Consider the following 16,346-nt stretch of genomic DNA (forward strand, 5'->3'; position numbering starts at 1 on the left):
CCGTTGTAAGTGTTCAAGGTCAGCGTGGGCTCTTCATGGTTTGAGTCCAGTGTACCAATGAAGGAATGGCTGCAGGACTCCCCTTCTTATCTAGGATGTAACCCACTAATGCCAGGGACTGGCGCCATTCAAAAAAGAGCTGTCCAATCCTGGACAGCCTCAAACACCTCCTCTGATCAGGAACCGACTTAGTCTGGCATGTATTTCTATTGGAACCAGAAAGTCCCAACTCCCGTTTCCACCAGGTCAGATGCACAAAGCAATTTTTCTCAGGAATTGAAGCTGGATCCTGTGAAAGTGCATAACGTATATGGATTTTCCAGACCCGAAAGAGCAAACCGAAGGCCAAAGAACACGATGGCCAAAAGAAAGGCTTTAAACTACATGGCACAGCCATTTTGAGTGGTACTCGAATTGGCATTATGCAGTACAAAAAGATGGTGTGCAGGAGTTTACCAGATAAATGAAACCTGGTTCACTAACGCCAACCTGTCCCAGGCAAATCTAAAAGAAAATGTTGATCTTGCAGGAAACTGGGGAAAAAGGATACAGAGTAACCCCACAGTACTTCACTGTAAGGTGTTGTGTGTTATGCTAAAATCTCAATAATACGGAACGGGGACACTTTCCACCTGCACTGGTCAAGGGTTGGCCAGTGCTAACAAAATAAAGGAGTTGGACAAGATAAGTGAAGCAAACGTGGTCTTGCCACCAAAGTCAGGTTAGGATTCAAGACATTACAAAATAGCTGGGGGACCATTGAATTCATTTGAAGCAAAGTTGCAAAAGGGAAAATCTTTCCCCCAATTACTGTAAACCTTGATCCGATATATTGTCTGTTTGACGAAAGAGGCAGTAGGGACCATATTTTTAAAATATTTTGACTTGCTACAGTAGGATCGATTCAATTCAAAACGTATCCCTGCTGACTAAGACTTTACAATTTGTTTGACACTCTGTGTATCTGACCACTAACTTTTCAGGTTTCAGGTCAAGATACAAACCTTACCTACCAGTAAGATAGCTCAGCAGGATGAGTGCTCAATGCTGTGATCTGCAGGTCGCAAGTTCGAATCCCAGCAAGCCCAAATCAGCCTTTCATCCTTCTAAGGTTGATATACGGGCACAAACTTCGGTTGGGTAATAATTGTATGAAAATATGTATATAAATATGTTGTGTGTACAGAGCTTGGGAGAAAGTGCCATATAAGTGATCATTATCAATACTAATTTAACAAACCTATGGGCACTCTGTCTGAAGGGGATGTGTTTGTTCAGTTCTTATTAAATCACAAATAGAATTTGGAACGGCTCACTGACTAGCATTCCGAGAACATATCACAGCAGCACATCTCTTATGTTCATGGCATACCAAAAGAAGTTCTTATTGTATGGCTATCATAGTGGGCAACTTCAGTTTCTGTTTATAAAAAAAAAAATGCAACTAACTACACATTTTATTTCCCATTTTGGTCAACATTTGTTACTGCTTAAACATTCAACCCTGTATAAAAGTAATGCGAGAATGTTGTTTTTTATATACTTTTCTAGGGCTTTAATGTTTTAAACCATGCATTTTGAAAAATATATTAACCCTATACCCGAGGCACACCCAACTAGTAACATCATTATGGGAATGGGAAGTTTACATTATAATCAAGTGTACAGGACTAACATTACTACGTTTAGAGCCCATCACTAATTTTGCATTTTACTCACATAGACAAATTGTTTCTGCAGACTGTGCCTATACAAGTAGCACACTAGTACATTATATAATCATCTTAGGTTTTGCAAGTTGTATAAACCACCAGTAATAGATTGAATGCATCTAAAGCTTTCAGTGACTTTGTGGGAAGTATAAGGTCATATTTTGAACAGCCTCCTGACTGGACACTGCAAAGATAAGAAACCTGTAACATAGACAACATATCCATCAGGTCCAACAGTATATGTAAAATATATAATCTGTTAATTCGATTCAGAAGCAAATGGAAGTAAGTCTCCCCAGACAATGTTGAAAAAGTTCTGCTTCTCAGCCTTCTGGACCCTTGCAAGTTTGATGGCATAGATTTGCTCTTTCGGCAATTGGAAGCAACCGAATCTGGCGTTCCCTCCTAGCGGGAACAGTCATGGAAAAGTCAGATCTGTACCCTTTGCTTGCCGAGGTTCTGATAATCCACAAAAAGTCACTCAAAGAATTAGAAACTCCATCTGTTCCTCACAGTTTGTGCAACTAAAACCTATTACAACGGTCTACCAATCTGTTACTTTCTGGTTGGTAAACAGAGTCTAACTCACACTAAATACCCCTTCTTTCAGCATACGTAAAAGACACCAGACTGTAATCTCAAACTTTTAGACCACCCATGTACAACGCCAGGTGAAGCTACCTATACCCACTATGCTGCAACAGTGTCCTCAGTCTCCACCAGAAGTGACAGTACCCCGTAAAGGCATGGTGTGTGCACTTTCCTGTCACCTGTTCTCATCTAGCCGGGCCATAGCTACATTGTTTTAGAATAAGGACGTTCAGTGACTTGCCCTGCAGCTTTTGTTCCATGCCGCTACCCCAGGTGAATCGATGAGTGGGGGTGGGGGTTGTCGACTCTACAGTCTCAAAAACAATACTGCTGCATTGTGTCTTGTGCTGCAGACCCCATATCTATGCCACTGAACTGTGACTTCGAATGGATTGTGCCCTCCCACGTATTCCTCATCTTAGATATTCGTATCTTCAGCATTGTTCAGTGACTAGACTTCCTGTTTGGTGTCCCCTTGCCCTCTGTAAGGTCTTAAGTTTACTAACTGGCAGAAGGGACCATCTGTAGACCCTGTCTCTGTGCCCATAGGATTATATTGAGTTATTAGATTAAACAGGGGATCCATTGCATCAGGCTCAACCAATCCTTGCTCAACTTTATTTTAAAGGCTATTTCTGTGAATCCCGGATTAGGGGATTTTAATGGAGAAACCTGCATGTTTCCTTCCCTCCTCCCCTCAAGGACTTATTGGAGTTTATAAGGCTTAACACACGTGTGACCATGCTCTTACAAATGCTTTTGTCTTGAAAAACTTCCGACAAGTGTGGTTATGTCCTTTTGTGAAGTGTCCATATAAATAATTAATTGTGATCAGTGTATTGTGTAGACCTTCCCTTTATTATGTGCCTATGTGCTGGCTACTTGTTAACCGACCTGCTCCTTCCAGAGAGAATAACATGACTCTGCCATTCTACCATTTGGAGTGAAGAGATTCTTGAAGGAACGTCATGAAAGCCAAGTAGTTTGATGTATGCGTATCCTACACCTCAGACATATTAAAGATATGCTTACAGATACCAAGGGAGACAAAAAAAATACCACTAAGAAAGAATTTGATTATTATACAGTAACCTGTTTGATCTTCCCATGGTGGTAGGAGCTCTAAATGCCATGGATGCATCCATTGTAATGTTCTGCTCCCTGTGTACACATAACATGTTTCAGTAATGCAGTAGTCTGTCTTATCGCTCACTCTGTTGTAACTTTACATATTCACCATTCCCTGCTCTCTCTCTCCCTCTCTCCAGGGTGGCATGCATCTTCCAGCAGATGCTGTCCATGGCTGTGGAGGTAGACAAGTCCCCCACCATCAGTTCCAACAAAATAGCTGAGGCCTTGTTTCTGTATGTGCCGAGCATTCCAGAGCGGAGCCAGAGGTGAGGAAAGTGTTCTGTGAATGCCATTAATGATTTACACCTGCTGCGATCAAGCTCTTGATCCTTGTACATATAGTGCCCGTCACTGGGCTGCATCCTTGATGCCCCTTCAGAATCTTCCATACAATTAACTTTCAGACTTCCTTTCCCCTTTTGCACCAGCCCTTTACCCTTCACTCGATCTCCTTTCCTTGCACCCCCTTTACTTGCCACATTGCTGAGTCACTTATCGCACACCCCCATCCATTGCCTTGGCTCACATGTGGACAAAAGACCTTGTTTTGCCAATCGGCCTTTGCCAGACATGACTAAAAGCTGTGGTCGGGGTCTTGCTGGTAAGTGTGGCTTTGGGGGTCTGCCCTTGGAAAATGCAGAGCACAAGACGGAGAGCAGAATTGGCTTTTATTGTGCTCACAAGATGCACTTTCTTGAAAAGTCGGCTGCATATTTCAGTTCATGGAACCAGAGGAACAGCTAGGAGGGTCCATCTGGGATCTGGTGATGGAGGAGGAGCAAGATCGACCTATCATATTAATTTGTGTTTTCAGGAAAGGTGGATGATGTTTATGTATGCGTTTATGTTCGGTTTGTATGACTGTGGTGATGTGGTTGAGTGTTTTTGCTTTTGAGTAAAGTATATGTGAAAAAATGCATCTCTGTTCGTGTGACTGTGTATATATATATATATATATATATATATAGTTCTGAGGCTTGTGGAACTGCTTAGTCACATGCTTTGCATAGGCCGCCATCTAGTGGTAAGTGCAGAGTATTGCATGGCTTGTTTGCAAAGTTCGAAAAGGTACGTCGACTGGGCGTGTCTGTAATACTATCCCTAGTGTGATATCTGTTTGTAACCATGGTCCTTCACATGTCAAGGTCCCTCAGATAATTTATTTCCGCCATAGTTGTCATTCGCATGTTGCAGAGTTTGTGACTTATGTCCTTTATTTAGTTATAACTTCATTATCGCTTGTCAACATCTTCGACAATCAACGATGCAACAGACTTCTCGACGGCATTTTCAACAAAGAAGCTCTACGGCATCCGTTCCGGCGATTGCCATCTGCTTCGCCCTACACCAGGCTGCAGCCTGTACAGTAGGGAGAGTGTGGGGTGTTATATCTTCTCCCCTTAGAGGATGCGTACATTTACACACTCCCTATATTCTCTGTTTAATTTCCCTGTTCTTCAATCATGGAAAAGATGTCATTTAAATGATATCATTCCTGCCATGAAACATATCCTTGGAAGGACACTCACCGGGTGTGCAATCGCTGCCTCCCGAGAGATTATGGTGAAAAACGCTGTGCAGCCGCCAGCTTTTTTGACCAAAAACTTTAAAGGATCAATGCACTAAGCATTGTGCGGCCCACGCCATGCAAGCGTAAGCTTGCCTAGACTTCCCAACGGGCGCCAGAGAGTCCGAAGAAGAATAAGGTGCTTTCAGCACACATAGTGATGCTGAAGACGATATGGGATCAGCAGATTCCCGAGTGCCAGCCCCCCCCTCCAGAAGGCAGGTTGGCAGAACTGCTATGGAGACTACCCCCAGCGACAGTGGCACATACTAACGCACACAACATGGGGATGCTCATTTACATAAGCTCACAACCTCATATGGGGAGGAGAAGCAGAGGAAGCCTTTCGTTTTTTGAAGGAAAAGTTCACTGCAGTACCTGTTTTGCTGCATCCAAATGTGGAACAACCGTTCTTTGTGGAAGCTGATGCTTCAGATGTTGCCCTTGGAGCTGTGTTGTCCTAGAGACACCCAGTAACGGGTCAGCTTCTGGTGTAGGTAGCCCTGGTGGTCCGCTTGTCGGCCCTTTTTTGGGGCCTGAAAAGTCAAGTCTGATCTATGTTCCACGTCGGGCTAGTTTACCATTGGAGTCAATCAGGGACTCTGGGGGGACGATGGTCCTATTACGAGCCTACATCAGTGTGCTTTTTGCACCCTTTTTCTCAATTCTGTATTGTCCAAGGTTTACAAGAATTGGAAAATGTAGTGTGAGAAGAGAGTGAAGTGCGAAGGCGTGGTAATGATTGTGTTGAGAAGTGTCTGAGCATCATCTCCAGTCTCTTAAATGGTTCCCATTTGCCTAGTAATATGTGTCCAGCAGCATCTAGCGATGGGCACTTGGCTAATGCAAGGCAGCGTATGATGGATCAAGCTTCCCAGACTGTTGGGGATCTAGAATGGAGATGCAGTTTGCACAGGGGTGTATGAGAAACCTCAAGGTGTCTCCCTGACTAGTCCCCACAGTCTGTCATCCAAGTGGCCAGGACACGGCCATCGCTATTGTATCCAGTACCTAGGGGTGGACTAGTGAGGGAGGATCACTTGGATGGGGGGGGTCCTCCAGGAGTGGACACGGACAGGTGAGACACGGTATCCTCCTCCTTCCGTCAACCTTTCCCCAACCTACCACGTAGGATACACAAGCACTTTACCCCCACTCTGGACCCACTTTTCCGACACAAATGCTTTTGCACACTACAAAGGACGATGGACTAACACTCGAGCTATTTACCTGACTTGCCCTGACACCAGGGTCCGGCAAAGTCAGGCAATTGACCCAAACCCCACACACCTGACGGCCCTTTCCCTTCCCCACAGGGATAAAAGGTGGAGCACAATACGAGCAAGGCAAACTGCACTCACAGAGAGCTAACTCAGCACAGCAGTTCAAGAGGAGGAGAAAGACTGTGTATACCGAGAGAGTGAAAAGAAAAGATGCAACCTTTCCTTTCTGACCAAAGCCCCTGAGACCTCTGCAGAAGGAATCGTAAGACCACGAACAATAGCCAGCATGTGTTGCAGCAGATGTCAACGGTACACAAGACCCTCCTCCTCTGATAACCAAGCCGGGAAGACCCGCTTGTCTCTGTGGTACCAAACTTGTCTCAACCAGAAAGAAAGCTAAGCGATTCCTCACAGCCGGTGAGTCGAACGGAGAGTCGATAGGAACCCGAACTGTGTTGAACGAAAAGTAGCAAACGGCTAAATGAACTTTGAAATCATAAAGAGCAATTGATGTGCAAGGGGGAAAACCAGCAACAGAGTCCGGCACCACGTGGGTGCTCACTCAGGAAACTCTGGCCGATTACCCAATTATTAAAACTACCAAAACCAGAAGGCCTTGGGAAAGGCAAGAAGAGGGCTCAAAGTGGTCATACAGGGTTCTTGTAAAATCCTCTGTACAGTCGAAAATCTTTGACCGTCCGATGATTGTGAAGCTAAGAGAAGTGAAACCCGCATCATAAGAGTTGAATGAAAAAACCATTGACAGATTGGCAGACATGAACCCGAACAAGGGCTGCCGACAAAGGAGGATGAAGTCTAAAGTCCCGAAATACAGTGTGTTGACAAGACTGAACCCACTGAGGGTTGTCCACAGTGAACTGTTGAAAAATACATTTGACAAAAGTCACCAAATAAGTTGCATTGAAAGTCATAGAGCACCTGATCGAAGGAGGTGAACAGTCAAGTCAGATCCGAGCCCAAAAGAGGGGATCCAAGAGTGAAAATACAACACCCACCTACCCATGAATGCCACAATTCAAAATATAATGGGGAAAGCCTTTTTAATGCATGATATGCCAGAGGCAACCCGGTAGAGTAGTGATATTTGAGAGGGGTCTGAGCTGTCACCCTATTGCAGAGAAGATATTTTTGTTGAACTTTGGTCTAGATATTTGGACCTGGCAGACCCTCGAAAGCAGGAGAACATAACAGAGGGTCTAATATCATTAAAGAACTTTCTAGAGATCTGCTCCCAGAAGAAGGGGATCCAGAGGTGAGGCATCACCTGATGTACATGTGAAAAGGAACTCTTTGATCATTATTTGAATACATCAGGCACACAGTGGCAAGAGACGTTTTGATAATAAAAGAGACTTAACCACCGAATGCCCTCATTGCTGAAAGTGGAACAGTTAGTTCATGGTGGGAAAGCTCGAGCGTGTGCTGTCCTCAAAGTCCCACCTTGTCCAGTGCTGAAAGCGTGGGGAAGGGAGACCTCAAATACTGCACCCTGACCTATTATTTGTGAACACTTTCTACTTTCTTAAGAACATTATCCCACGCTTCTTTTTGTATTTAGCGTAAGGATTGGCAATAGGTTTTTCTTAGAATAGGCTTTTATTTGACAGGGCACCACTAGCACTGCCTTATTATTTGAAGGTCAAAGCTTGCTCCCATCTTAGATTTAGGTTTAGATTAGGCGTTTTCCCAACCTACCTTTGCAGTTTAATAAACACCCTTGGGTCTCAGAAGGGAGCTAGTTTATTGTTGACAGAGAAACATCAGTTCAACGGGCAGTCTACTGGGTGCCCCCGAACTGCTGATATAATACCTGCAACCGCACAATCTGCTCGCAAATTATTGACATCTTCTACACCTGTGACTGACGAGGCACGGGTGCACAACCATGGTGGGTCAGACCAAACTTGTGTACTGATTGAAAGTGGGGCTACGCTTTCTAGAGCAGGTGATAGCCCGAGGGCCTGTGCCAGAGGGAGTTTGCCTTTACCTGTGCCACCCATGGTGCCACAGGATGGGGCGTCAAACTTGCCAGGGCTTGATCCTTTACAGGGTTGGCGCTCAGAACCCATGGGAAGAAGTGTATACGCGTGCCCGGGTCAAGGCCCTATCTGAGGTCCTGGGGTGGGGGGGGGGGAGGTCAATGATATTAGATTCTCTATCTTTTCGACCTGCGTGATTTTTTTCGGATTGCATGTTTTTTGGGGGTGTAATGATAGGTTTAGCTTTATTAACGCCTATTAACCTCTATATCAGTACCTGCTTTCTGAATTGTAAGCTGGCTTTGGCCAGTAAAGTAATCCTGGTATGTCTTGATGCTGTGTTTAATACTTGCCATCTGCATGATTCCTGGCATAGTTCCATTTTGGGTCAGCCTTTGAGAGTAGTGGAGAAAGATGAGTTTAGACGGGAGGGTTGTCGTCACTATCTTCGTGATAGGAATTCAATGTTGGACTGCCCCAATGCATCTTTAATCTCTGTGTTAAAAGCCCCTTTTGCCCATTTCGCTCTATTTCAAGGAGATCCAAGGATGATGTTTCCGGCTGCATAAATGTGACCCCCTGTCTAGTGCCTGATCTGGCCCAAAGGGATAATTCAATTTAACGCGGGGGTTTGAGGGAAGGCCGGATTTTCGGTGCTGGCTTCAAGTGCCTGGCGCCTCCACATTCTTTTGGGAGTAGGGGCTATTGTGCGACCAATGGGCCCAAGTTCCATTCCTCGTGTTACTTGTAGTGGAATGTGAATGGTTTGGCTAGTAAGCTCCTGATTGGCATGCTCTAATAGAAAAGTATAAAATAATTTGCCACCAGGAAACATGCCTTGCACCCACGTATAAGCTTAATTATCGTAATTTTTATAGGCCAGCAGTTCTATCTATCGGGCCACTCTTAGGATGGACTCATAATTTGGCTCCAGGAAACCCTTAAGGCTGAGTGTAGCCAGATGGACATGGACATTGAGAAAAAGGGGCGACTTTAATCTGGCTCTTCTAAACCTGTACTTAAGGCAAAATCAGCAAGCTATTGTGTACTTGGAGAGCGTATCAAGCAGTGGAAGTGTCCCGGTTGCAGGGTATGGTGATTTCTGTTGTCTATTGGTCGTTGACTTTAATTGTCAGAGGCTCCCAGCCAAATCCTCAATTATTTAATTGAGGGAGTTGAACTTTGGGGTATTCTTGCGCCAGTGGTGGCTCCCCCTTTGTTGTCTATCCTTATGCAGATAAAATGTGTTCCATTTTATTCTCCTATGGACTGTGAGCATGTAATTGGAGGTTCCCTGAGGATGTCCCTGCCCGTGTCACTTTTCGTATTCAAGATAGGAGTAGTCATATTGGTTATAAATGTATATCAATGCTCCATTGGGAGGTCTTGATAGCTTTCAGTGTTGGGAAACGCTTTGAGAGCAACCATGACCCTCTTGTGGCATGTTTCTTGCCTGAAATGTTTGGCTCAGGTAGAACTATAGGGATGTCCTGAGTGATTCTCATACTCCATCTATTGTCAGGACATGGTGCTGGTCATCTGTGATCCAAAGGAACCTACTTCCATCAATTTATAAGGCTTTGCTCCCTGTGCTTGTGGCTTTCTCGCAGCAGAATTCATTATTTTTCCATATTGTTTTTTAATAACATAGTGGTTGATAGGGTAGTTCCTTTGATGACGAGAAGGGTTTGAGGGACTTCCACCTCTGATGCTAAGCTGTGCCGCTGGTTTGATGGGAGTACAGAGCAGCTAAGGCTGCTTTTCTAAAAACTCTCAAATAGTGAGGGAAAAAGTTCACGAAATGTTGCAAGTTTAAGATCTCCCTACAAGTTCCCTTTTCATTGTGAAAACGGAATATGCAGAAAGCATTTGGCGGGTGCTGGAGTCAGCAACAAGGGGAAAAAAACAGTACTTTTTTTTACCTTTAACGAAGTATAATATTAAGCCAGAGCAGGAGTCAACATTGTATAATAATGACCCAGGCGAATGGTATAGCCACTTCTGTTCTGTGTTCGCTCGGACGCATGTCCTTAGGGAATGGGTGCAGCTGTAAGGAAGCCATGGATTGACTTTCAAGGCATGGTGCCCGTGCTAGTTGCTATTACTGCTAAGGAAGTGGAACGAGCGGTACTTGAACAGAGAAGTGACAGTGCTCCTGGTCCGGATCTCCTCCCAACAGATATGTTTAGGCATCAACCCAGTATTTTGGTGCCCTTTTTAAAAAGGTTTTTCAATTGTGTCTTCTCTACAAATATTCCTCCAAATAGTTGGAGAGAAGCTGCTATTCTGCATAATTTTACAAAGGGGGTCCCAAAGTTGCCATCAAACTTTAGGCCCATTTCTCTGACTCTTTGGCTAAGTTCTATTCCAGGGTCATCTTACATCAGTTGGAGGAATGGGTTGATGATTCAGCTATCCTCTCGTGTGTACCAGCGGGCTTCCGAACAGTGGTCTCTGCTTGATCAGGCCATGAGGTTGGATCTTTTATTGCGCAAATATGTATCTTTAAATCTGCACCCAGTATACTTGGCATTTGTTGACCTGCAAATGGCATTTGACACTGTTCCTAGAGAACTTTTTTGGGCGACCCTGGAGAGGTTGCAGATTCCCCCAATGCTAAGTCGTGCCATTAGGTCATTGTATTCTGGAAACAGTGCTTACGTTCGATGGGGGCCCAATAGTTGAATGACAGAGCCAGTCCCTATTGGTATTGGGAGTCAGGCAGGGATGTGTGTTGGCTCCCCTTTTATTTTTGTTATACTTTAATGATATTGCCTCTGATTTGCATGAAATAGTCCAGGATTCTCCATGTTTGGGTTCTCATAAATGGAGCTTACTTCTATTTGCCGATGATGCGGTTCTTTTGGGCAAAACCCCGGTGGGGATTCAAAATCAGCTTGATGTATTTAGGAAACTGTGCTTCAAAAGGCCTTCGTATCAATCGGTCAAAAACAAAGACCATGGTGTGCACACCACGTGAGCGTTATGCTCGCTCATGAACCAAATTCTATTTAAATAATCACCTATTGGAGTTGGTGGACTCCTTTTAATTACCTGGGTCTGGCCTTCTCCCACAAACTAAAATGATCATCCCAGACTGCAAGGAGCTCTGTGATGGGCACATACCAATGTGGCCTTATTGCTAGTATGGTTTCCCATTTGATGGGGTAATTTCGATACCCCTAAAAATATACTCCATGCAAGTGGTCGCGGCAATTTCAAATGGAGCCGAGTTGCGGGGATGGGGTGACTGTGCGTGTATTCAAGTGTCCGAGAACAAATTCTTTAAAAGACTATTGGGTTTGTCCATTAATGCTCATTCTGTACCAGCTGCTTTTGAAGTAGGGTGGGTCCAGATTAAATACATCATTATGCTTGCACCTGTGCTGTACTGGCTGAGGATTTGGAACACGGAGGCTCTTCCACCGTATAGGGAAAGACTGGAAGAGTTGCTATCCTCGGCTGGAGACAGATCGCTGCCTTGGTTCATCCACGTGCAAACTATGCTTAATAACATTGGACTTGCTGACCTATGATCAAACCCCACAAGACTTCGCTCTGGTTATAAAAGCTGTGTCATCAAGTCTTCCTTTAATTGATGGGCATGGTGTAAGATGATTGACTTTTGCCTTACGAGTAAGTGGGCTACTAAATATCTGTCGATAAAGATCTGGGGCTTTCAGCAGTACTTGGACCCTCATTTGAATGCAAAAGCAAAGAAAACCTTTATTCGAACTGTACACTTGGCATTTTGCCATCTGTGTGCTACACTTGTAAATGGGGGGGGGGGGGAACTTGTCTTCGTCCTGTACTTGCTGTCTTGCTCCAGTGGAGGATAAAATGGATTTCTTTTGTTTTTGCCCTGTCTATGCAAGGGAATTGACCCATTGGTTGAAGCCAATCTGGTTGCGCCTAGATGTAAAATCTTCTTCTATTGCGCTTGAATCATTGAAATGTGTCACTTTATTAGTTGAGATCAAAGCTATTTTAACTTTTTTAAATGATGCTTTTAGAAAATGGTTTGGGTGCCCTAAAGTTTTTAAACTATTTATAATGTTTTGTATTTGTTTTAAGATTGTTACTTTTATGTTTGTCTTGTGTGATCAACAGCTGAAAGAAATTACACAAGATCTGACAGAGAACTTTTGGTGAACAAAGCGGAATTCTGTGAGAGTAGACACTACCTCCTAGGAGCCAGACACAGAGTAACATTTTTTTATGGACCATAGAAATGTACCATTCTTGCGTTCAGCCAACACGTTGACACCACAGCAATTGTGTTGGTTCTTAATTTTTGCTGAGTACGATTTTGGAATCACTTTTAAGCCAGGGTGTCGGAATGGCAAGACTGACGCCTTGTCAAGGTGCTACCCTGTGTTAGGCAAAATTCCCATTTATGTGTAATTTTCCCTCCAGTTGTGTACCCCCCCAACTTTTTGCCAATGTTAAACACCATAGTCTGACCTTACCAGAAGAGCCCAGCCTTCTGCTGCACTTCTCTGGGCTTTCTGTTCACTTTTTATGGGGAATCTGACATGCCCTCAAGACAGTCAGTACTGGGAGACTTTGTTTCCCTTAGTCCTTTCCAATGTTGCAACTTTTCTGCAACATGGAATAAGTGTACAATGTACCTTCCAGTACAGTGCCCTTTGGTCTATTAGTCATTTCCAAAGGCCCTAGATACTATTGAAGGATTTTTTTTAGAAGTGCAGATGTGCCTTGGACAGGGCTGGTGTCAGCTTATCATTTAGCATATTTTTGACCCTATCCTGTCCGGTAAACCAAGATTACTGCGTTTGGCACAAATAGGTGGCCTGGCTCCAAAATGGCCATGCCATGAGGTTCTTTGTCCTTTCCTTTGGCCATCTTGCCCCTTCACCTTCCCCAAGTCGAGCCGATCCTGGGTCAGTCCTTATTTGGGCATGCATTCCCCTGCGAAATGCCAAGCTCTCACGGGCTTCTGCAAGCCGTGTGTGTGTGTGTGTGTGTGTGTGTGTGTGTGTGTGTGTGTGTGTGTGTGTGTGTGTGTGTGCCACCAGGATGTGGGCTGGAACGTCTGGTTCCAATACACATCCTGGGTGATAGTCTGGTGTGCTGTGAATGCCTGGGACCACTGAGGTCCGTGATTGGTCCACGTATGGTATGCCTGTATGTGAGCAGATCTCCTATTGGCCGCAAAGGAGATTCTGGATAAGAGAAGGCCCCAAACACCCATACCATTTCGATCTCTGGAGTTCTCACTGAACGAAGGATAGGCTCCAAGTATACTGAAACTAAGAAGCCGAGTCGAGGAACCGCTGGTGACCTGCTGGAAGGTTTGGCACCCTGAGCCCGCTGTCGTCCCGTGGGACCCCGCTGCATCTGGTCGCCCTAGAAGATCTGCAAAGACGCTTCTACCCATTGGAGTAGTGCGACCAACTATTCTCGGCACCTTCATCAAACCCTGCTAGTAATCTCTCTCGGAAGTGTCCCTGGCCCAACCAGTGGGCTGACCAGCTTACGCAGACTCTTTGCCCTGATACCGATACTGCTGCCATTTCGAGGAGGCTCTCGAAACTTGGTACGTGGCTAGCTCTGTGTTCACGGCACTCACACCGAGTTTCGTACACTTGGCGTTTCCAGGTCTGGAGTAAAGTGAGTGCGTCCGAACCGGATTATACGAGGTTACCGTGTTGCCCAGCCGTGGTGACGAACTTTGCAGGTGTGCTGCATTTGTGCCCCTCTTGCCCCTGAAGCCTGCTGCAGTGAAACTGGCCTGATCCATCCACCAGGAGCGGAGAAATGGCCATTGTCCCATTTGGGAATCATCGCTGTATCTTTGTTGCTGAAAGCTGCAGAGCTGCCAAATTGCCGCACTTGAACCTGCAACCGAAGTGGACTCGACTGCCGAACTTTGGTCCGGAGTGCGCCGGGTGTCTGTGAATAATCGCAAACCTAACCAGTGGCCCCTAGCGCCTCCATCCATTTTTACACACAAGTGGCCCCTGAGGTCCCATCTAACTTTTCCCAACTCTTGAATCGACTCTGCCCTCAAGTGGAGACACTCCTCGAATAGTGGGAACCTATTCTTCATCGCCACACCCACCTTTCTGAGCTGCTACAACCCCTTGAAGAGACCCCGTTTGGCCCATCTACGTTACCGCGTGCGCCAGCATTGCAAGTCCATTTGAGCATTAGGCTCCACTCTTCTTAGGGATTGGACTGCCTCTCAGTTAGGTTTGTGTTGGGTTGTGTTCGGACAAGGCTCAGGATAGTCGCAAGAGACATGCTTCCAGGTCTCGGTCCTCATCTCAAGCGAGACCGCAGAAACCTGGTAAGTGTTCAAGGTCGGCGTCGACTCCGTCGGCACTATGTCCATCAGATACCGACGTCAAAGCTTTGCCTTCAGGGCTTTTTGCCCAAAATGTACAGTTGGAGATCCCTGATACTGTGGATCCTCCAAGGAAGGCTACTTCTAAGTCTGTGAGGCCTGTGGTGGACTCCAGACCCTCTTCTGGCCCGAGGCAGGGCTTTTACCTCCCTCTGGATGACATAAATGAGGAGGAGGAGGAGGAGGAAAGATCAGGCTTTGATATGGACCCTGTTGAGCCTGATGTGGCTCCTGTCTTTTCTGGAGACAGTTAGTTGGAAGAGTTAAGGCAAACTCTTCATGATGCCAGTGGTTTGGACACTTCTCCGGAAGTGTAATTTGGCAGGTCTGAGGAAGGAAGTTGATGAGGTGATGGAGGCGCTTATCAAATGGTAGGAGATTAGGCTGAGGGCCCTGGAACAAGACGGTGCCATTAAGATAGACATTAATGATGAATCTGGAGGACTGGAAGGGGGCCAAGAGGACCTCCACCGAGTGCCACCATTAATGGGGGAAGAGGAGGAAAGGGAGAGAAGTGCTACCATATGAAGGATCCATAGGTCTGGCGAAGGAACGACGAACAAGATGTCGGTGATTGTCTGGAGGAAGCAATGACATAGGGACCTGTTCTTTTGTTATTTTATCCACTCCCCCCGCACTCCCCCTCTCCTGGTCACCTCAGCAGTTGTAACGTAATGATTTTTGGGAGGGCTCATCTGCTCCTGCAGGATTCCGAGCTGGGACTTGTCAGTCGACAACGAAATAGTCGAAATATGGCCACCCAGTACAGAATTGCTCCTCCGTTGCATCCACCTTGACGCAGTCCTCTGCGCCCACCCCACGTGTGCAGTATGACAGCCCTCCAAAGCAAACATTGAGCGACACATCACGACTGTGCATACAAAAATCCTTGTGCCATGCGCATGCTATTGGACGTATGACCAAACAGATGCCCGTACCCTCCAATGTTTTGAAAACACACACACCTCAACATTCGTCGGAACCTCCTACACAAGACACTCGTTATTTTAAACAACCGTTGAGACACCCTCACTCATGTACTAAAACTTTTGCACAAGAACATGCATCGCTAAAAGACGCTCGCTACACTGAGGAATTGTTTTCTGACCAGACACATGGCCCTGAATAGGTTTCATTTGCTCTTAAAGATGCACCCAGGACATGCTCTTGGACAAAGAAGAGATTTGAATTTACTTCTAATCTCATCCTTTGTTTCCTTTATGGAGAAATATCCTGGTAGACAGAAACACATTGATTTAGAATAGGGCGAGCCTCCTTCTAAATCCTCTAAATTACATGAGGAAGTTATTTCACAACTCCAAAGTGAAATATTTACAGAGGAGGTTATTGCTTTAGGTCAGGATAATACTGATGGTCAGGGAACTTTACAATATTATCCTGATGATGATCCTTATAATCAGGACAACACATTTCTGCTTCCGTCACCTCAAGAAGATGACCCACCTGTAGCTGACCATCCTGTTCATGGCCAAATCCTATATAATAATCAGTTTAGAAAGGCAACATACCATTTTAAAATTCAGACACAACATGTTTGTGGATAATTTATTCCATTGCTTCAGTCTCTATCCAAAAGAATTCAACCTTCATTATTAACACCTTCTCTTACTTACTAGGGGTGGAGAAAACATTTCGTCCAGCTCCCTCTGACCCATTCTATATATGAGGTCACCTTAAGCCAGATTCCCTGGTGGTTACCACCACCCGCAAAAGGGCAGGGACCCCCTTAAC

The 16,346-nt window shown here is 45.3% G+C and overlaps 1 protein-coding gene across 3 annotated transcripts in view; it reads left to right on the forward strand.

The window, feature by feature from the left end:
- The window catches only part of SIMC1 (SUMO interacting motifs containing 1), a 614,032-nt gene that overhangs the window by 302,019 nt on the left and 295,667 nt on the right, over window positions 1–16,346 (forward strand). For all 3 annotated transcript variants that reach the window (XM_069651451.1, XM_069651448.1, XM_069651450.1), the window contains one exon: window positions 3,572–3,700. In XM_069651451.1, the coding sequence (XP_069507552.1) occupies window positions 3,572–3,700 (129 nt within the window). The remainder of the gene's footprint in view (window positions 1–3,571; window positions 3,701–16,346) is intronic.

The sequence above is a fragment of the Ambystoma mexicanum genome, chromosome 3p (genome assembly GCF_040938575.1).
Source record: "Ambystoma mexicanum isolate Mex_15411 chromosome 3p, UKY_AmexF1_1, whole genome shotgun sequence".
NCBI lineage: Eukaryota > Metazoa > Chordata > Amphibia > Caudata > Ambystomatidae > Ambystoma > Ambystoma mexicanum.